This window comes from Fundulus heteroclitus, chromosome 21 (assembly GCF_011125445.2).
Source record: "Fundulus heteroclitus isolate FHET01 chromosome 21, MU-UCD_Fhet_4.1, whole genome shotgun sequence".
NCBI classification, from domain to species: Eukaryota; Metazoa; Chordata; class Actinopteri; order Cyprinodontiformes; family Fundulidae; genus Fundulus; species Fundulus heteroclitus.
The window spans coordinates 27,528,386-27,550,691 of NC_046381.1; the positions used below are offsets into that span (position 1 = coordinate 27,528,386).

The following is a 22,306-nucleotide window of genomic DNA, read 5'->3' on the forward strand; positions in this document are numbered from 1 at the left end:
CTCTCCTCACCCACTCTAAATTACCATCATCACCCACACTTTGACACACACACAGATTTTAAAGTTCTAAGAAAGCTTAACGACCATGTAAGCACACTGATAAACTGAACTCTGATTAACCTTACATCTCTGCAAACACAGGCTGTAGACTATACGTGCCATTCTGTAAAAAGTGACATGTTTCATGAACTGAAGGTTTAAATTTAGAAGAAGACAAGGAAATTTTCCATTATAACATTTATGTACAGGAGCAAATTGTGATAGTAGCACGAGATATATCTGGACATATTAACAGCTTCACATGGTGTTAAATCACATTAATGCACTTGATTATGAATGGCAGAAAAAAAATTCACGAGTACACAAGCCAAAGATACACGTTCCCCCTCCCTGTGGAAGCCTCACTTTGTAGAGCTATGTTCAGTTCCTGCTGTGAACCCTGATGTATTGTTGTCTAAATTATAAGAAATGTACTTCTTTAAGCACAGCAAATGTTTCTTCAGGAGCTTTTTGAATTGCTTCTGGAATTTTTTCCCCACAAATGTATAAAAGATGGGGCTGATGCAGAAGTAAAAGTATGCCATATTACGGGTGATTTGAAGAGCATAACCAAGTCTCTGTTCTTCCCTACAATCTTTGGGTCCATCATGCAGGAGTTCTACAATGTTAAAAGGTATCCAACAAATGAAGAACAACACTACAATGACTGATATCACCCTGACTGCCTTCAATTTAGCTGATTTTGATGATCTGATTGTGATTATAATCCTAACACTACAATAAGAATTGACAACCAGAGGGAGAATCAAGAAGACAAAAATCCGTACATAAAATTCAGATTTTTGGAGCATTGTTCCATCAACATTAGTGAGGTTCAGAGTATTCTCACAGTACACAATCTCCATATGACTGTAAGTGTTGCGGAGGAGCATTGGCCTAATGCAAGCCAAACCACTTATCAGCCACACCACTGTACAAGATATGATAGCATAGCATCGACTCCTTCTCTGTAGTGCAGACATTGAATGGACTATAGCAAAGTAACGATCCATCATGAGCAGAGTTAAGAAAAAGGCAGAGCTGTAAAAGCCCAGGAAATGTACACTGAAGACAATTTTGCACATAACTAAGCCAAATATCCAGTAGGAGAGCTGCATGTAGACCGCCACAAAGGGAAGGCTGCTCATGAAGATCATGGAGGACACCACCAGGTTCACCAGCAAGATGTTGACCACAGTGCTCAGCTTCTCAGACCTGGAAGGAAGGTGTGAAGACAGACAAGTGTTATTATGAGAGCAGCATAGATACATTCTTCAAATTTTAAGACACAAAAATAAGTGAATTTAACTCAGACTTGCTGTACTTCTTTGGTTTATAAATGAATAAAACATCAGCATGCTCTTTGATGCATTTATAAAGGTGAACAATGCACATAGAAGCATAAATGAAAACAATCTTGTTATTCCTTAATTTCTGGGGGAATAAAACAATCTTTTTTGTTTAAATGGCAAAGTCATTAGAAAGAAAAAAATAATTTACAGGTCAGACTTTTATTTCAGGTAAGACTAACCTGAAATCTGATTGATACATCCCGACAGATTAACAGGATATCCCTATGCACGGGTGTGACACGAGGCCACGGAGGCCTCTTCTAGCACAGCAAAACCCGCGATTTTGGTGATTAAAGCAAAGCTAGAGCGACACGACACCTGCGATGGATGTAAAGCGGTGGTTGCTAGTGTTGAAAAAGCTGAATTTTTGTGTCTTGCCGCTACCATTCAGGAACTAGATGTGGCTTTGACGTGGAGAGATGGACTGCAGTGGAGATTAAGCTGTTTTCATTCAACAAGAATTAAAAGCTGATAATAGCAGTCTGCGGTCGGCCTGAGTTGTACAACGCAACTAATTATTATTACCAGGAGTACCAAGACAAGTCCAGAAAGGACCAAGCATTGAGAAGTGTGAGTGAAGAGACTCAAGCGGCAGTTAAGTGAAGGCAAGTCAAGACAAATTTATTTATATAGCACAATTCAGTACAGAGACAATGCAAAGTGCTTTACATAATTAAACTATAGGAAAATAAAACAGAATAAAAGCAAGTTGGAATGAAATGTAGAAACCAAAAACATGGGAAAATAGAAACAAAGCAAATATTAAAAACAGTTGGACTACAAAGTTTAACTGATTATGTTTAAAAAAAGTATAAGTAGGATAGTCGAAGGCAATTATAAACAAATGTGTTTTTAATCTTAATTTAAAAGAACTCTGGCTTTCAGCACTTTTACAGTTTTCTGGAAGTTTGTTCCAGATAATTGGAGCATAGGAAATAAATGCTGCTTCTCCTTGTTTAGTTCTGGTTTTAGGTATGTAGAGTAGACTGGAGCCAGAAGACCTGAGTGGTCTGGAGGGTTTATACACTGATAACAAGTCTGTGATGTATTTAGGTGCCAAGCCATTCAGGGATTTATACACTAACAGAAGTATTTTAAAGTATTTTCTCTGAGATACAGGGAGCCAGTTGAAGGACTTTAGAACTGGGGTGATGTGCTCTACTTTCTTAGTCTTAGTGAGGAGGCGTCACTAGATGGCGCCATGGTACTGCTGTATTTCTGGCTTGTTGCTCTCTGTGCATTGGCTGTTTCCTGCTGTGCGAAAGGCCAGCATTAATGTCAGGGGAGTGATAGCAAGCAAAAGAAGCGACATTGTGGCGCCATTCGCGTTTAATGTCAACACACCTTAAGAGAATGTCCTGCAGTGCCTCGCAGTGCAGTGACAGCTTAGCATGGTTCAAGACCAACCCTATCTACAGGGTTAGCGTTACTGAACCTCTTTCTCTTTGCACCTCCACTGGACATTAGTGACTCCACTAGCTCCATTGCTTCTACTTATTTACTAATTGCACAAAAGCACACTATTTCTAGTCATGTTGTCTTGTTACGGTAAATATACACTAAAGCACTTTGTTTACTCACAAATAGAGCAAAAACAAAAGGCACAGAAATAAAAATAATTAACAGAGTGCAACAATTGGAAAACCTCTGTATGCAGCCAAAGTAAACTACTGGCATAGAAATTCATAAAATCATAGTACGTGACTAGGTCCCTTTAAAAGATGCTTTGGTTATGTTGCTGCTTATCAAATGCCTAACACCATATTTGATAAATCTAAGGTTTAAGAAGGCTATCAGATAAACTAGTTATGATAGTTTATCTGCTCTAAAGACTGCATTTTATATTTCCTCACTCTATTTTTGGACACTGAAACACTGAATTTAGACAGAAAAGCAAATACAAGAAATCTGTAAGAGACATAAGTTTTCCCACATAAAACAACCATATTCTAATCTTTATGAATGCCCATAGTTTAACTTCTCTTAATTTGATGGTTGACTTACCGACAGAGGACAACCAGAACCGACACGTTGGTAAAAACACTGAACACAAACATTAAGTAGTAAAGGATAGACATATATGCTCCCAGGCTGTTGTCATCATCTCTGTTACATGGTTCAAATACTTCAGCTGTTGTATTGTTGTAACCATAACCAGAGGTTGTTGGTGTCATCTTTAGGCAAAATCTGTCAATAGCAGAATTCACAATGTCACCTCATCAGTTTGAACTTGAAAATGTATGTTTTTGAATATGACATGGAAAATAAAATCAAACAGACCAAGCAGCCTGACTTTATGAAAAAAAAAAAAAATCAAAAGCAAGAATGAGTTTTCTTACCACTTGTCTGTCAGGAGCTTGGACTCTGACAGTCTGTGTTAGCCAAAGCGAGTCTTGTTACCAGACTAAAAACAAAAGAGACTCTGGGCTTGTCTAAGCTTGCTTTGCGGAAATGAATGTGAATGACAAGGAAATAAATTAGGCGTGTACGCACAGCTTCAGAGAGATCAGCTTGATAACTAGGTTAAGAAATGCCCCAGACAAGGCTTTTTCCATCAGACTACACAGAATATTCTGAAAATTAATTTGTGCGTCAACAAGCTTGCAAATTACTAATTCAATTCTTACTGTTAAACAAGCATGACTGGTAAATGTAAAAAGGTTTTTATTTAAACTACATATTAACCTCCATTCTACTAATTTTAATTTAGAGAATTAGAATTGTTTTCCAAAAGATTTGCATTGTCTTAAGTTTTAAAAGACCTTCATGAGACCCCAACACACTAAAGAAGAAAATACACTGGCCGTGTAACGTAAGCATGTTTTGGCATGTTTTTAAAAACGTAAATTCACACCAGACGCTGCAAAGTGGGTTCCACAGCTGCATGATTCTGCAGAGAACTTTTGTCATTGGTAAGTAATTAAAGACAGACAAGTTACCTGTAATGTATGGGTAAGGTATTAAATTACCTGCAATATATGGTATGTTTTGATCCCCTAAAAGTCCGTGTCTTGACCATATCTGATTAGAAATTTCATATTTTAGTTTGTAAGCTTGTCACAACTACATCATCCATGGCACTTTATCTTCAACAACTCTTATTTTGGGAAACTTCCAGAAGTAAACTATGACACAGGAGGTTGTTTTGCTGTTCATTCCCTGCCCAACAGGAGTGTATACACGTCTGAAATTAGAACTTCCATCTAATTTAGGTATCATGTAGCATAAATACGTGGGTTGTACATGCATATTATGCTTCTGTGTGTGTGTCAAAGTGTGGGTGATGATGGTAATTTAGAGTGGGTGAGGAGAGTTGGGTCCTCCCAGGTTGCAGGAGTAGTTAAAGGTCAGGAGCCAAGATGGAGCTGTTATACGTCACATGAGGCTCTTTGTTTGTTCATCACAGAGGCTCCTCCTGTTTGAGTACATATGTTCCCTATAAAGACACAGGGTTTGTCTTATTTGGTGTGCATTTGGGGAAGAATGCACCTTGAATGTTGTTTGCCTTCGCTAAAGAGTGATATGACAACACTATTAACTGTTTTGATAGTTAATGTAATACATTATCCTAACATCAAAGTTAATCTCAGTTTTAAACAAGGCGGCAGGGTGGTCACTGGTAGGCCTGAGTGCTTCAGATCCACGAAGAAGAGCCAGAATCCTCACTGCCTAAGCAAAGGGGAATGCCATCTCACAGGTTCAGTTCTTGCTCGTGAGAAGCAGGTTCTTGTTTTTCACATCACTTTTCTGTGAGTCACACCATTGCTGTTAATTAAATTAGGATAACTACTGTCATTAAACAATGTCATATGGTACATGAGGTGTCTTATGGAATGTGGATGTAGGGTGTGCCAAAATGCATGACTCTCACAGAAGACTGTGTTCTGAATTCTTATGAAGATTGCAGACCTATATTATCCTGTTTCACTTTCCTGCACTAATTTACATATGGTTCTATGTTACTTCATTTGCAGCTAGTACCCTTTCTTTTCTAACAAATATTTGATATTGCAAACAGATTGTGTCAAGTACGTTTCTTCTCAGTATTATGCTTGATCTCAACAATCCCATGGCAATCTACCAATACTGTCTTACCTTTTTATCTAAAAATGTGTCATGCTATTATGATTCAACTCTCCTGCAGTTCATGTCTTCTTTCAGCTCTTTTGGAGCCAGGTCAACATCACAGCCCTGACTGTTTTCCGCTGCTTTTCCTCGCTCATCTGAAACACCTGAAATTGTTTTGGTGCACAGCGTGTTTCTTTTGAGCTGATTTTTCCTTTTTTCTTTTTTTTCTTTTGGTCAACAAATAGGCTACAGGCTACAAGTCGAGAGGAGCCAGTTGAGGTGGCCCGGGCATCTGGTTAGGATGCCTCCTGGACGCCTCCCTGGTGAGGTGTTTTCAAGGCATGTCCCACCGGGAGGAGGCCCAGGGGAAGACCCAGGACACGCTGGAGGGATTATGTCTCTCCGCTGGCCTGGGAACGCCTTGGGATTCCCCTGGAGGAGCTGGCCTAGGTGGCTGGGGAGAGGGACGTCTGGGCCTCCCTACTGAAGCTGCTACCCCCGCCACCCGACCCCGGATAAGCGGAAGACGATGGATGGATGGATGGATGGATGGATGGATGGATGGATGGATGGATGGATGGATGGATGGATGGATGGATGGATGGATGGATGGATTGATTGGTTACAAGCTGTAAACTGTGGAGAGGTCAGAGGGAGGTACAAACAGCTGGTACATGCCATACCCTGGAAGGAAGTCCCAGTGCCCTGAGGGGTAAAATTTAAAAGGTGTCCCGTAATAAATTATTAATTATAAATAAAGATAAATGTGATCAAAACTTCCTATTATAACAAGAAGTGAGTTGTTTAGCACATTAGCACTCAGCACTCCTAGCTTTGTTGTTCCAATTACACAGAGATCTTACTTCATTGGGGACGGTGCTACAAGGACAGTTCTTCGTTGGAAAGCTGAGGCTCTTTCGTTTCCAAAAATACCAGCCATGGGGGTGGGGCCAAACATGTCTGTGTACTAAAGAATTTTCCCATGGGAGTCTGCAATGTTTGTTAGACATTTAAATGGCATCTTGTTTCTTTAAAGTGCTGTAAATCTGAAAGTGTTTGTGAAGAAAAATGCCGACTTGTTTTAAAAACATTAAAGCCTCCTCCTTTTAGGGATTTTGGAAAAAATACTTGACTGTTTCTGACCTAATTTTAATACTGGAGAAAAATGGGCGTCACTCTGCTCATACCAGTCCTGGAACGGGCTGCCTAGAAGTCAAAGAGAAAGTTATGATTACATTTTTGCAATTTATGACACAAGGAAAACAAATACCATCTCTCACAAAACCTGTGTGGTAGGTCGTTAGAGCTCATTGGGCACTCTTCCAGGGGCCTATTTCACCAAACCAAGATAGAGGATTAAACTGGGATTTTCTAGATATCATGGCTGAATTAAGCCTTGACTGTTTCACAAAAGCAGTAACACATAAGTTACCATGGTGATTTATTCTGTGCAGCTAGCCTGCTCCTAACCAGGCTAACAGCTGGGCTTAGTTAATCCTGGTGCCTTCTCTGATCAGAATTAGTTACACTGATCAGAAGCCAATGAGTTTTGTCAGTGGTTCTGTTTACTTACCTGTGTTTATCTTTTTAATCAGCCTGCATTAAAATATCACTGATACATGTTAGTATTCAGCCAAGTACTACAGTTATTTTTAAAGTTATGTACATTATTATTATTATTAGTAGTAGTAGTAGTAATAGTAGTAGTAGTAGTGGTGGTGGTAGTATCCATGTAGGCATTGTTACTGTGTTTTTGAAGATGTTCTAAGTTTGACAGAAAGGCCTGTAATAAACTATTGCATGTGTTGAGGGAATTAGAATGGCTGATGAAGAAGTGAAGATGTTGACAGTAAAGTTACTCCGTTTTCCACGAATTTCTGCGACTCTAGAGGGCACTGTTTTGCATATTCCCCCAGAAAAAAATATTTCAACTCAAGTGCTCAAAATACAAAATTTGACTTCCACCAAAGAAAAAAACAACAATTATACAAACCATAAGGGTCAGTGAACTAACAACTATTAATGGAAAGAATATTATGTTATTTTATATATTTTTATCATGAATAGGTAGTTTCATTGCTTATCAGATACCGTACATTAACTTCTTTCAATTTGTTTCAGTCTATGCGTAGTGTTTTAAATGCAAATAATATATGTAAAAAGAAGTAATGCCACTATTAAAATCTGATATGAGGTGAACCAGTTTTGCAAAAGCTCTACTGCATCAGGAGTTATGGAAGGGTCAGTGAAACAGCGCCCTCTACAGTCACAATCGGATAGATTCAGAGAAAAGGGTTTTAAATGGCAAACTTTTTTTGCCATTTAAGTAGCTACAAAAATTGAGTTTTCCTTTATAATAGCAGCAGTGTTTCCTTTCTTGACTCTCATGTGCTTCAGTTCCTCTTAAGGCTCCATTAAAAGATGTTCCTGGTTTGGTTTGAAGATTGGGGCACACAACTCATCCAGCAGGTCTCTAACAGATCTTGGGTTCATCTTTGCTTTGTTGGTTTGGTGCTTCCAGTCATCTCATCTCATCATTAGCATCCTGCACCTGATGCTTTAACCAACAGTCTGGCCTCTGCTCATCTTATCCGAAGTATTGTTGACTTCTCTTTCTGTGGATAAATCAACAGCAACAGGCATCTGTGCAGCATCAGGATCTACTTTTCCTCTTCCTTCTTTAACTATCCCTTTCACGGTGGGAATTGCAGAGAAGCTGGTCCTCAGTGTGATACCATCATGTTCTTGGTTTTGAGGGTCTCCCCTTAACTCCTCCGAACATTCTTTCTGTTGAGGCCAAACACTTCAATCTTTGTCTTTGTTGACCTCTTTATAACCAAACTTCTTTAAAAGGGCTCCATAAAAGTCTTATACACAACGTTTTCTGGGTTGGCAACACGAACTGTACAACAACCACATGGTTTGGTCCTCCGCTCGTTTATTTACACAACCACAAACATCAGAAAGATAACTCCTGTATTTCAGTTCATTCAAAATGCATGTGCTGACAACAAAACATTAGTTAGTCAAATAATGATTATGGACAAGAATAAAACGGAACAAAAATAATCCTAAAATACTTTAAAATATAAATGGAGTTTACACAGGCAATTACAGTACACTTAGATTCCTGCCCAAAAAGTTTCGAGGAAGAGTATTAGAGCCACAGAATTCTTTCAGAATTTTCAGAATTCTGACAAATTCAGACTTATTCAGATTTAATCCCAGGAAGTCCAAATTCTGACTTTTTTCAGTGGCCTTAATACTCTTTTGTAAAGTTTTAGATTATTATTTATAAGAAAGTTGAGAATTCCTGGTATAGGTTCAGTTGCCATTAATCAAAAATTTTCAAATATGTGTTGTGATCAACACTGTTCTTAGACATAACTTTATGACCACTAATAAATTAATTGAATAATACTGATTGTCCCATTATTTTTGCTCCTGTTAGACAGTGGGATATGTTAGGCAGCAAATGAACACTTTGTCCTCAGAGTTGATGTGTTAAATGCAGAGCAAATAAGTAAACATAAGGATTTGAGTGACCTTTTTGAGCATCAACAAAACTGATTGGTATCTACAGCATTAAACGTGATAGAATGAGGGAGCAGTAGTTAAAGGTGGATAGCTTCATAGGCAGCCAATGTATTTTGTTAAAATTATATTACCTGATGGCTGTGGCTTCCTTCACCAGGATGATCAACCCTTGCACAATGCCAAAATGCTTCAGGACTAGAATTTCCAACATCTGAGGAATCAATTGGTGAAACAAGTCCAATCCAGGCCCCACCTCCAAATTCACAGACCTGTTACTAACATGCTTGTGATAGATACAACAAAAAAAACACTTTTGTAAATGAGTGGAGTGGCTTTACAGGTCAGGGGTGTTTTGGCAGCACATATGGAGAATAAGATGCTATTAGATGGGTGGTCATAATGTTATGCCTTCTATTCCAACAGCACATTCCATTCTTGTTTTTAGCACCAACCTTGGTAAGTATCTCAGAGTGTGACCACAGTATAATAAAAAAAAACATATAAAATGCAAGACGGACATTAATATTGGATAGTTCCCATGGCAACATTTCCACATAAATCCAAATCAAATACTGAGCGTGATAACAAGTACAGAGGCGATTAGTTACATGCTCCAAAACACATGAAAACAATGGTGTGGCTAGCAGCTACATGGTGGTGCTATGCCACAAGGTTATTCCTGATGCTTTTTATAATGCATAACATTTTTTTGAGTTCTAAAGATTTCTGTAAAGACAGTTTGAGAAACAAACTGAGGCAGAGGTAGATATTATTATTATTGATGAAAGTTTTCAGTCTCTCCGTTGTCGGATTAAAAAGTCCAACATTTCCGTTTTGGGAATCATCTGGCACGGACTTATGAAGCAACATGGCTTCTGGCTTACTGGCCATCTTTGATCATGAACCTCATGATCTCGATACTCTTTCAGATGTAATGAGGTTACAACTGCCTTCAGTGCAAAGATTCCCACACAGTCTCTTTTGAGGGAGTCAACAGCGACACAGTGAATGACTTCCTCCAAACACTTGGACGCTAAACTAAAACAAGTCAGTCTTTCTCATGTGTGGTCAGACGTCTGGTCCTTTGTTGTAATGCTGCCTGAGGCTGTAGGTCCGATAACACATGGACACGTCACAAACTCCTGGTAGTCCTGGGCTGCCCTGTTTACCAGGATCCCCTGGTAGCCCAGGCTTCCCAGGAATTCCCTGGTTGCCCGGATAGCCAATTCCATCAAAGCCACGAGGACCCTGAATCCCTGCAGCAATAGCAAGACATGAAAGAAATTAGAGCCAAGACTTGAAGGAAATACTCAGCCTGAGACTTGAAAAATGAATGTATATGTTTATTTATCTTATCTCATTTATGTCTTCTTGAACTGAAAATAACCCAAACTGGATCAAATGTCCTGTCATATAATAAATGTGACTTTGCAGAACACCAAAGCACCAAAGGCTGGAGTGACCACCAACAACAACTCCTTTTGTCTGGATTATTTCTAAATAGCCTCACTGGACTAGCGATAATAGCCCTTTACTCACGTTTAGGTCATGTATTGGAACCTTTAAGAAATTAGCAATGTATGACATTGCTTGGTGTACCCTTTGTTTCTATGAAACTTGCCTTTGGAAGTTCCTCCTAAGACAAAACTATTCACATAAAATATGTGAATAGTTTTATTTTGCTCAATTAAAATTGAACTATTATTGATGTGTGAAACCTTGAAGGTGAATTCTATTCAATTAAATGATCACGTGTTTTTTAAAAATGGTCATGTATAAACCAAACGAGATAGCCTTATGTCTACTGCAATAGCTTGTTGCCAATTTAGGTCTTTCAAACTCTAAAGAAAGTGTCTTCAAAAATAATACCTTCTCAGATTAATATATTATTATTAATACATTTTTTAGACTCTTGTGGGATTTAAATCCGCAGTCATGGAGTTGAATTATATCTTTGTTCTTATATTAGTTTGTTTGTGCGTTTTATTAAATTATTAGTGATTAAATCTTATGTCACCTAATAATTAATGTAATTCCTCGTTCCATTGGTTGCTAATTCTTATTGAGTTTTGTCTCATCATCCTTGATAGAAGTGTAAATATTCCTATTGATTCTAAATAACTCCTGAGAAAAGTGCACATATCTCTTTGAGTTTATTTTCATGTGACACACAGCTCTATACAAAGGTAAAAAAAAAAATCAACTAATTTTTCTGACAAAGATTATGAGACTAATTAGTTTATGAACTTTAATATACTTTAAAATAGAACTAGATTTTGCAATAGGGCTTCCAAAGAGATGTAAAATGCATTAATATCTCTATAATTTTCTTTTTAAAAAATTTATTCAACTATAAGTGATACATATTTCAACTAATTACAGTTCTGACATCTCATAAAACATCTTTGGTTTTATAAAGCAGGGTGGTCGCATGCATACCTGGCTGTCCAGGTGGTCCTGGAGGTCCTCTGTAACCTTCTCCTTTGCTGCCTTTGAGCCCTCTATCTCCAATGTCGCCTGTGAAAATAAACTCTGTTAAAAATGTAATTTCATTCTACGTTGACAAGTACTTGAACTAAAATGCTTCATCCCATCAGCTAACTAGCCCACTGGTCTTTTTGCATCATTTTCTTTTGTTTAACCATTTTAGGGGTGATAATGCATATAGGAGAAAAAATCTCAATCGGGTTTTGTTTCAGATTTCTCAATTTTTTTAATTTCAGTTCTTTAAAATTTACTGCACAAATCCAATTCTATCACTTGATTCCATCAAGCTGTTTTTGTTCAGTTCAAACCCATTTTTGGCCAACAGCCAGTTGTTTTGATAGTGAGATAGATGCATCCTTTGCAACATGCTACAGAAAAAACTAAAGAAAAATCTAAATGTGTTTCAGTCATTGGTGTTAAACTGTGGAATGAGTTAAATAATGATTTCAAATTGTATTTTTTGGTGAATTTCAAGAGAGCTTTAAAATTAAAAATTTTAAAATTCTATGCTGTTATGTAGAAGTATTATGTAACCATGAATGTATGTAGACAGAAAGAGGCTTCGTCAGAGCTACAGGAGGATTCATCCCAGATCTCAGCAGGACAAAGAGAGGACCAAGAATCGCCATCGTCACAAACACCGATCCAGACTACACCCGCCTCGCCTTCCTCTCCACAAAGCCCAGAGGTTCCTTTCCTGGATTTTTCTCACACCATGAACAAAGTCCTTAAGATTGGTCTACAGTTGACATCCTCTCCACATATTAATTCTGAAAACCACAGTTCTGTGACTAAATCAGCATCTTCCAAAGGACGCAGAGGTCCAGATCCTCCTCCTCCTCTACATATCACAGAACATGCCTGTCCTGAAGACCTTCGGATAACTTCCTTGTGATATACAGCAGGCCCTGGCAGTACGTTTATCAGTCAAGACCGCCACCAGCATAAGCCTGGGCCTCCTGACGGAGAACATGGAATATCTGTTATGATACGCGGCAGAAATAAGAAAAGCAAAAGGAAAACAGACAGGAATAATCAGTCGTACTTAAAAGTCATAAACTGTCAGATGCAACCTGCCACAAAGACACCATCAACCACCAAATCATATAAACTAGGTTTATTAAACATTAGATCTCTGTCAGGAAAATCCCTTTTAATTAATGACTTCATTATTGACAATAATCTTGATGTTATGTTTTTAACAGAAACATGGTTACATGAATCTAATGAAGCAGCCATTCTGCTGGAGTCAACTCCTCCAAACTACAATTTTCTTTGTGAGAGCAGACAGCAAAGGAAAGGTGGAGGAGTAGCAACATTGTTTAATGATTCACTAAAGTGTAAAAAGGTGTTTTTGGGAAAATTTGACTCTTTTGAACATTTGGCTCTCCAGGTAAAGAGCCCGGTACGAACTATGTTTCTGAATGTTTACAGGCCTCCTAAGTCCACATCAAACTTTTTTAATAATTTTAGTGACCTGCTGTCTGTGATATGTGTTGATTATGACTTTTTAATTATTGTTGGAGACTTGAACTTTCACGTTGACAACCCTGAAGACAGAAGTGCAAAAGAACTGTGTGACACACTTAGAAACTTTGGTTTAACTCAACATGTTAAACAGCCAACACACAAACAGGGACATATTTTAGACTTGATCATCACTAAAGGTCTAAACATTTCACAGGTCAATGTAACTGATGTTGCCTTATCCGATCACTTCTCCGTTACCTTTGAATGTATCATTACCAGTGACTCATTTAGCCAAAGGGACATCGTAAGAAAACACACCTTTAAGGACAATGCCACAGAAAATTTTATTCAAGCTTACTCTGATACTTCAACCTTGGGCTGCAACTCAGTAGATGAGCTAGTAGATAACTTTCAGTCTAAAGTCTCAGACATCATTGACTGCATTGCTCCAGTTAAAGTGAAAGTTTTTTACGGGAAGAATAAATCTCCTTGGAGAAATGCTCCATCAGTTAGAAGTGAAAAAAGGGAATGTCGCAAAGCTGAACGCAGGTGGAGAAAGAATAGACTCCAGGTTCACTATGACATCTATAAAGAGAGACTTAACATATATAACTTACAACTGAAAAATGCAAGAGAATCTTTCTTCTCTGAGATCATTAAGAAAAACATTAATAACGCTCGTGTCTTATTTGCCACAGTCGACAGGTTAACAAATCCTCCTGTGTCCGTGGCTTCAGAACTCCACTCCACCAGGGCATGCAATGAATTTGCTAACTTCTTTACTGAGAAAATCCTAAAAATTAGAGGATCAGTTTGTACATCCACACCAGCTCCAGAACCAAAGCCGTACTTATCCTGACAAAATGTCCCAATTCAGCCAAATAAACCACAAAAGCTTAGAGCAGATCATTCAGCTGCTAAGTTCCTCTTCATGCTGTCTTGATGTTCTACCCACAGCTTATTTTAAAAAAGTTTTACCTGGCATAGCGTCTGATTTGACTCAGATAATAAACACGTCCCTCCTGTCAGGTGTTTTCCCCCAGTCCCTAAAAACAGCAATTATCAAACCACTGCTGAAAAAGAATAATTTAGCCAAACTTCTACTCCAGAACTACAGGCCCATCTCAAACCTCCCCTTTATCAGTAAGATTATTGAAAAAGCTGTATTTCAACAATTAAACACCTTCTTAACAACGACCTGCCAATTTGATGTTTTCCAGTCAGGTTTCCGTGCTCACCACAGTACAGAGACCGCCCTTATCAAGGTGTTTAATGACATCCATATAAATACAGACTGTGGAAGAACCACCGTGCTGGTTCTATTGGACCTTAGTGCAGCATTTGATACTGTTGATCACTCCATTCTGTTAGAACGCCTGGAGAACTGGGTCGGCCTCTCTGGTACAGCTCTCCACTGGTTTAAATCCTACTTAAAGGACAGGGAATTTTTTGTATCAGTAGGTAACTTTACATCAGAGATGACAAAAATCCCATTTGGGGTTCCCCAAGGGTCCATTCTGGGTCCCCTCCTTTTCAATATCTACATGCTCCCTCTAGCCCAGATAATAAAAAATAACAACATCAGCTACCATAACTATGCAGACGACACACAGCTCTACATCACTATGTCACCAGGTGACTATGAACCAGTTCAAGCACTGAGTAAATGCCTAGAAGAAATCAATACGTGGATGTGTCAAAACTTTCTCCAATTGAATAAAAACAAAACTGAAGTAATAATCTTTGGACCAATAGAGGAGAGATCAAAAGTTAGCACACAGCTTCAGTCGCTTCAGCTAAAAACCACTAATCAGGCCCGAAATCTGGGAGTAGTGATGGACTCAGACCTGAACCTCCAAAAGCATCTAAAGACAATTACAAAGTCGGCTTTCTATCACCTGAAGAACATTTCTAGGATTAAAGGACTGATGTCTCAGCAGGATCTAGAAAAACTAATCCATGCGTTTATTTTTAGTCGAATTGATTACTGCAACGGTGTTTTCACAGGTCTGCCTAAAAAGTGGATCAGAACGCTGCAGCTGATCCAGAACGCTGCTGCCCGCGTTCTCACTAAGACTAAGAAAGTAGAGAACATGAACCCAGTTCTAAAGTCCTTACACTGGCTCCCTGTATCTCAGAGAATAGACTTTAAAATACTTCTGTTAGTCTATAAATCCTTAAATGGCTTAGCTCCTAAATACATCACAGACTTGTTATCAGCGTATAAACCATCCAGACCACTCAGGTCTTCTGGCTCCAGCCTACTCTGCATACCTAGAACCAGAACCAAACATGGAGAAACAGCATTTAGTTCCTATGCTCCAATTATCTGGAACAAACTTCCAGAAAACTGTAAAAGTGCGGAAAGCCTGAGTTCTTTTAAATCTAAAGGGCATTAAAAATATGACTCACACACTACAAACTGTTTTTAAAAATGGAATGGGGATTCTGAAAATCATGTTAATTAATTTTTTTGGAAAGAACAGATGTGATAATCACTTTATATTGCATAATTTGTGTTGACTGTGTCTACATCGTTTTCCTGCAATTCTTTGAGTGCCGCCCTAGCACATCCTGTTGACAAGCTACCACTGGGGGCAGCATTCAGGAGCGTATGGCTCTGTTATCAGAGAGTGCACATCGGTATTGTCAGGGGTCAGTTTTTACCAGTCTCACCTTGGACAGTTCCAGCACTTTCCATCTCCCCCATACAGCCTCATCTCCACTCACTGCTGATCACTGCACCTGCCGTCACTAATCAAGGGAACTGATTCCAACTGCCTCTCTGCCTACTTCTGGACTCCTCTGCCAGCCCTTCACTGCTGGAATGTCTCGCAACTTTCCATCTCTCTGGTTCTTCTCACCTACTATTCATCACTTTTCAATAAACTGCTGAAGACGGAACTCTGTGTGGGGCTGAACTCGAGTTCAACAGAACAGTTGATGACAGGTATCAACATGTGACGCAGTGGTGGGTTTACAGGGAGAACACCATGAACCTCCAAATTGTGTCCAGGCTTCTTTTGTGCTGCTTTCTTGGAGACCTAAGAAGGTTGTGAGTTTTTCAGGTTACAGCAAGATGTTCCTGTTAAACTGTTCAACATAAAGGCCTGGTATTATATGTAAAGAACAGGATATAGAGGGAAAATATAATTGTTTACAATAGTTGCAAGGTAACTCGTAACAACAACAAAAATAACTTCCGCCCTTGCTAATAAGTGGAAAATTCAAGAATCCTTTTGACTACTTCCATCTTGAAATCCCTAGATTGGTGAGCCTGGGGAAAATGTTTGCACCTATCTGGTCATGTGGCGTGATCTTCAAGCACATACTTGTGTGCTGACGAGATTTAGTTGAGTCATGCCAGTCCAGGGTCGGGATTTTATGTGATTTTGTGAATATGTGACTGACATTCTAGACTGGCTCATTGACAGCTGGAAACGCAAAATAATACCTCTGGGTGAAATGAAATTGTTAGAAACATTCTAAGAAAACAACTGGGAGATGCTTTCCAAAAGTGCTGAGGCTCTGGCGCATCCCTCTGGAAAATGTATCCACAACTTCCATGAACCAGAGTGAAGTATATGGAAACAATTAAGGCATTAAGGCGAATTACATTCCTGACTAATTTTATCAACAAATTTAATTGTTGCTAAAATTCAGAGTAAAGCATGTCAGGCCTGTATTCAAGACAGTTATTCCTGTAGGTTTTCCTTTTAGTTTAAGAATGTGTCATGTCAAACCTTTGATGCCTGCAGGACCCTGCATTCCAGGGGGGCCTGGGTAACCTGGAGTGCCACTTCTCCCAGGGTAGCCTGGGGTTCCCATGGACCCTTTGGGACCTGGTGCTCCTGGTTCCCCGGGTGGTCCCTTCACAGTTTGGCAGGTTTCACACCTTGTTGGGAGGGAAAGGCTTTGGAGCAGCGCTGGGAGTTGGTCTGCAGGGTACAGCCAGAGGAGAATAAATAATACATTTTGGTATCAAGTGTTGTTTTGAAATATGTGATGAGAACACGGTTTAGCCATCAGAAGAAGTCTTATGTGTTAATGGGGAAACAGAATTTGTAGAACGATTGCCATATATACAGTACCTTGCTGCTTCATACCCCCTGAACCGTTATCTTATAGACTAACACAAAGTGGCATGCCTTTCCGAAATATAATGGAAATTATATAAATTCTGTTTTACAAATAGAAATCTGAAAAGTATGGTGCGTTTATGTATTCAGCCACCTCTGCGTCAACACTTTATAAAACAACCTTTTGTCCCAATCATATCCATCAGACTGTTGCCGCATCTCCTCTTTGTTAAAGAGTGTTGTAAAAATTACATTAAAATTAAAAATTTCAGTGTACACCACTAGAATTGGACATGATGTTTAAAAAAGCTTCAGCTCAATCAAATCAGATGGAAATTTGAGAGCAGTAATTTCCAATTCCTGCCATAGATTCTGAATTGGATTGAGGTCTGGGTTTGACTGAAGATGCTTTTATCCATACCACTGTACTGCAGCTCTGGATTTACCTCTAATGTTGTTGTCCTGCTGAAAGGTGAACCTCTACTCCGGTCTCAAGCCTTTTGGAACCTCAAACGAGTTTTCTACCAAGATTGTCTTGGACTTTTCTTTTCTATCTATGTTCTAATCTACTCTTACTAGCTTCCTAGCTTCCCTGTCATTGCTGTGGGGAAAAAAAAACATCCTCACAGCATGATGCTGCCATCATGCTGTGAGGATGTTATAACTTTCTTTCAAGCACTTTCTTCTTGCCAGTCTTCTGTTTTTTTATCTGGTTTGCAGCAATCGTGTGGAGTTTGCCCACAGCTTAGACAACTTTTCACTATTTCCATCCATCCAAATGCATACTCTGAGGAATCCTCTGACTGGATGAAAATACCTGTCTGTGAGTGGCTGCTGGTGTGGTTCATTTACATAGACTTTGACAAGTTGTGGGACAACAGGGGAGCAACAGCAGAGGACATGAAGCAGCAGAGGAAATGCAACAGGAGGAGCAGCATCAACAGTGGAGCAAATCTGGTGAATGACGTCTAAGATGCATTCAAGCACTAAAATGTCATGCGTTTCCAGTGAATGTTGAAATTCCTAACTCATTTTTCTCTTTTGGCAATGCATGCTTTGTTTAGAATTATTATATGTTCTTACTTTCAGTAAATGTTGCTTTAGAAAAGATGATTTACAAATCAAGGTCACATTTGTTTACATAATCTTCGTTTGCATTATAGATCTTGTCATTGTGTCTGAGGAGTGAATGCTGCAAGACTCAATGCAATCTGTTCGGTTTCCTTAGATAGGAAACCTTTTGACCAATCAGACTGGATGATTTGATTTAATTGGACTTTGTAAAATGCCTTGAGATTGCATGTGTTGTGAATTGGCACTATATAAATAAATAAATAAATAAATAAAGAAAATGAATTGAACCTTCTAAACATCAAGAATCAACCCAGCCACTCAGTCTAGGTATGCAAGTTATGTCTAGGTACATTTGCAGTTATGCAACACTCTTTCCAGTTTTGGATGGTGAATTAAACAATGAGGTATTTAAAACTCTTCCACAACATTCTCCCTGACCTGGCTGGTCAGTTCTTTGGTCTTCATGATGCGGATTGTTCTTTAATATTCTCTAACAAACCTCCACACACTGTTACACACTGTTGGGCTTTAAAAGCAATCAGTTGCACTGAATATTACTGGGGGTATCAGGGTAAAACGGGCCGAATAGAAATGCACTCCAACAAATTGCATGTATAACTTCTCTTCCCCGTCGACATTATGCTTTATTTTATTTTCAGTATCAAATTTAAAAAGAAAGTATCAAATAGATTTTGACATGCCAAAATATGAAAAGGTTCAAGATGTTTGAATACTTTTGCAAGGTACTGTACATAGGGACTATTTTTGAAAACCTTAAATTGACTTTTTTAATAAATGTTTTATTTAAAACGTGTTTTCTGTTGCTTTGTTTAAATAAAGTGAAATATGGGGTATGAAGCTGCAGTTTTGCATATGTTATTCAAATCAATACTTTAAAACGTTCTCATTGTTTGTGTTTTCGGAGGCTGGTGGAGAGGATTAAAAGCATACATACTGCGCAAAACATCACCACACAGCTTAAGAAGATGTTCATCTGAGGGAGTTTTGCCCTGAAACACACAGGAATATCATGAGTTAAGTGAACAGTGCCAGAAAAATCAAACACAATCTCTCCTTGTCTCTGATTTTGCCTGCACATTTACAGGAACTTCTCAGTGCTTCATGTGGCCGAACACACACTGACCACAGTGCTCCCTCTGAGAGCTGGACAATATATCAAATTTCAAAAATATTGAGAATTTGGGATGACAGATAAAAGATGAGACTGTCGTAATATTGAGATGGTCTATACCAAGGGTCACCAACCTTTTAGAAGTTGAGAGCTACTTCATTGGTACTGTCACACGAAGGGCTACCTGTACCTTTGATATAGAAGAGTCAGAGCTCACCTTAACTTTATGTAATTACTGTGAATGCAGTAGGCATTCACAGTTATTGAGATCCTCTTTCGCCTTTTTACTGTTTAAAGTTTGATTCGCTTCTCCTCCTACAGTTTTTGTCCGATTTCAACCATTCAACTTTTAAACTATTCAGCTTCTTCTGGAATCGATGGCTATATCTTTTTGTACTTTTAACTTTTCAACTTTTTAAAATATTCAGCTTTTTCTGCAAATTTTCAGCTTTTTTTTCTCCCATAGGAAATGAATGTAATTCACTAAAATTCCGCTCATTTCAGCTGCTTTTTGACAGCTTACTGCTTCAGCCTACTTTCAGCTAGAAACGCCATTCAACTTTTAAAATGTAGTGATATCTTTCAGCTATTATGGTATATTTCAGCTTTTTCATATATTTTACCATTTTCATATAGTACCTCCTTAAAATAATTTTGGATTTAAAAAAATTCACCAAATAACATGCGTTGCTATGGTCGTCAAGGAGGCAGTTATAGAGTGCACACTCTAGAAATTCAACAAATTCTTCTTCTCCGAACAACTTCTTCTCACTCAATCAATTTTCAACCTATCTACATAAATTATACATCAAAAAGTAAGAATTTTTGTCTGGATTCAGGAAATGTAACCCTCATTGGTGTAGCATTTATAGATGTTTCGCAAATCACCTCAGAGCGACACAAACCTGAAACCTCCCCCATTCATTTCCTGTGGAGCGGTTTTGAAAAATGACGTCTGAAAATCCAAAACATCACACGTTTTCGCATCGTCGCTACTCCTAAACCGTTTGATGTACAGGCATGAGACTTTCACACATGAATGTCCCAACCCTTCTGGCACTCACAAAAAAGGAATTTTTTTGGATAACTGTTACGGTTTTGCCGCAGGAACAATTTGTTCGGGAGTAGCGAATGTGCAAAATCCTGAAAATGTTTTAGAGCTGCATTTTTCCACATGATCCACTATTTTACATCGTCGCTGTGCCTACACCGATTTTTGTACACACATAAAAATGAGCAACATAGTCCTCAAAAGCCTGCTGATACTCACAGTGAAATAATTATTTTTATATCTCTTATACTTTTTCAGCTAGAGCAATTTGTTCGGGACCGTTTATAGAGGATTTTTGAAATTCCTTAAAAATCCCCTTTAGATCATAATTTTTTTACGCCTTTATTAAAATATTTCCAGCAAAAACTGATAGTTTGTCCCATCTGTTACGAAATAAACGCAGAAAAAAATTACGTCTCTACCATTTACGGATCAGGAGATATGGAGCGTTGTTTGAGGCAAAGTATTCCATTCTATTCCAATGAGGCAGAGTCTGAGCAAAGTCTCTGCACTTCGGTAGAATGGTCAGCTGCAGGTGTGAGTGAGTTTCCATGACGACGGAACTCTGCTGACCAGAGGGACAGACCACTACAGCACCACCCACCAGTGGGAAATGGCGCTTCACACCATTTTGGTCAAATGTTGAGTTCTGGGCCCAGATGTGGTGAGGCTGAGTTGCTAAAGGAGGCCGATCTGACACATGAACTTTGGTCACGTTCGGTGACCTTAAGTATTGGTACCCCTTTTTGAGGCACTTCCCAGTACAGGATTTGGACCAAACTGACAGAGTACAATCACCCGGTGATACTGAACACAACCATGTTAGCGGCTAACTGTTAGCATGTTGCTAACCGGAAGTAGCTCTAGGCAGCTCATACAAACTTCTGCTTTACAGAGTCTGTACTTCCTTTAGAGAGAAAGCTCCACAAGAAATTTGGCCTACATCGCATAAAGCATCTCCAAGCTATGAGGTGTCAAACATCCAGTGCTTTTCAATGGGGGGCAAAACCCCTTATACTCCTAGAAATGCAGGCCCACATATGGCTACAGTATATTCAAGTTTGAAAATCTACTTCTGCTTTGTTAAACGATTCAGTGTTTAGAATGAGTTAGGAGATGTTTGGTGCCATTCCCTCAGTTTATTTCTTCTTCTAATCATTCAGTTATTGTTCTTTCATGTTCAAATTCTTCAACTTTTTCAAATTCTTCAGCTTTTTCAACTTCTTCAATGCTTTTCAGCTATTTTTTCTCTTCTTCAAAGAACTTCTGCATCTTTTGCTTAATCATTCAGCTTACTGCATTCACAGTGCATTTTCACAGGAAATGCAAATTTTTCTAGTATAAATATGTTTTTAATTCATTTATCATTTTAAATCTATGTAAATACAAGTATGATTAAAAAGTTAGAATAACTGAATAAAATAGCATTTTAAATGCAGGTTACTTGAGGCTTGTGCTGTTTTGAGGCTTGAGGGCACCACATATGGTCCTGGGGGGCTTGCTGGTGCCCATGGGCACCATGTTGGTGACCCCTGGTCTATGTTGTGTTAGAATTAAACATGTATGTATTCCACTAGGCTATTTTGCAGTCGTTTCTTATATTCATCTACTGCTGTTTGTGCCTCTGAGACATTTGGGATAACGCTTTGATGCAGAGATGCCTTTTCATAATTACTTTATGAAAAGAAAAACATATTGAGATAAATATTGCATATCAGCATTCAGCATAAAATGTAGAGTTGTTATTTTATCACTCAGCCCTACTCTCTCTCCAACATAATTCAGCTCATTTGGCCATTACACATTACTGCACGTGTCTTTAAAGGAGCCTGGTTACATAATATGACTTTATGAATTTCTACGCCTGTAGCTACGTAACTCTGGTTTTCCGACTAAACCATCGCACCGTATTGGCTTACAATATTGTACTTCTGTGTTTTACACTTTATTGTTGCTCTATTTGTTGGTAAACAAAGCACTTTTGTGTATATTTACCAAAACAAGACCATTAGACCAG

General features: G+C 38.6%; 2 protein-coding genes across 2 annotated transcripts in view; both read right to left on the minus strand.

Moving 5' to 3' along the window:
* Nucleotides 1-401: 401 nt before the first annotated feature.
* LOC118556981 (C-C chemokine receptor type 3-like) lies at nucleotides 402-9,906 on the minus strand. The gene is made up of 3 exons (XM_036125762.1): nucleotides 9,881-9,906; nucleotides 3,396-3,578; nucleotides 402-1,254 (listed from the first exon to the last, which is right to left on the minus strand). Exons 1-3 carry the CDS (start codon nucleotides 9,904-9,906, stop codon nucleotides 402-404), a joined length of 1,062 nt encoding a protein of 353 aa, XP_035981655.1.
* si:dkey-225n22.4 (collagen alpha-1(XXI) chain) overlaps nucleotides 8,378-22,306 on the minus strand; it is a 77,326-nt gene continuing 63,397 nt past the window's right edge. The window contains exons 29-32 of the mRNA XM_036125605.1: nucleotides 19,062-19,116; nucleotides 16,697-16,891; nucleotides 11,436-11,513; nucleotides 8,378-10,252 (exon numbers count right to left, since the gene is read on the minus strand). Of these exons, the coding sequence (XP_035981498.1) occupies nucleotides 10,065-10,252; nucleotides 11,436-11,513; nucleotides 16,697-16,891; nucleotides 19,062-19,116 (516 nt within the window). The 3' untranslated portion in view covers nucleotides 8,378-10,064. The remainder of the gene's footprint in view (nucleotides 10,253-11,435; nucleotides 11,514-16,696; nucleotides 16,892-19,061; nucleotides 19,117-22,306) is intronic.

What these genes read in the sequence shown, in the direction of transcription:
- LOC118556981 (XM_036125762.1), bottom strand. Translation starts at nt 9,906, where the DNA reads ATGAGGTTCATGATCAAAGATGGCCA. An exon ending in TTCATGATCAAAGATGGCCA is followed by an intron (nt 3,579 to 9,880) that starts GTAAGCCAGAAG and finishes TGCTATTGACAG; the next exon opens with ATTTTGCCTAAAGATGACAC. An exon ending in GTTCTGGTTGTCCTCTGTCG is followed by an intron (nt 1,255 to 3,395) that starts GTAAGTCAACCA and finishes CCTTCCTTCCAG; the next exon opens with GTCTGAGAAGCTGAGCACTG.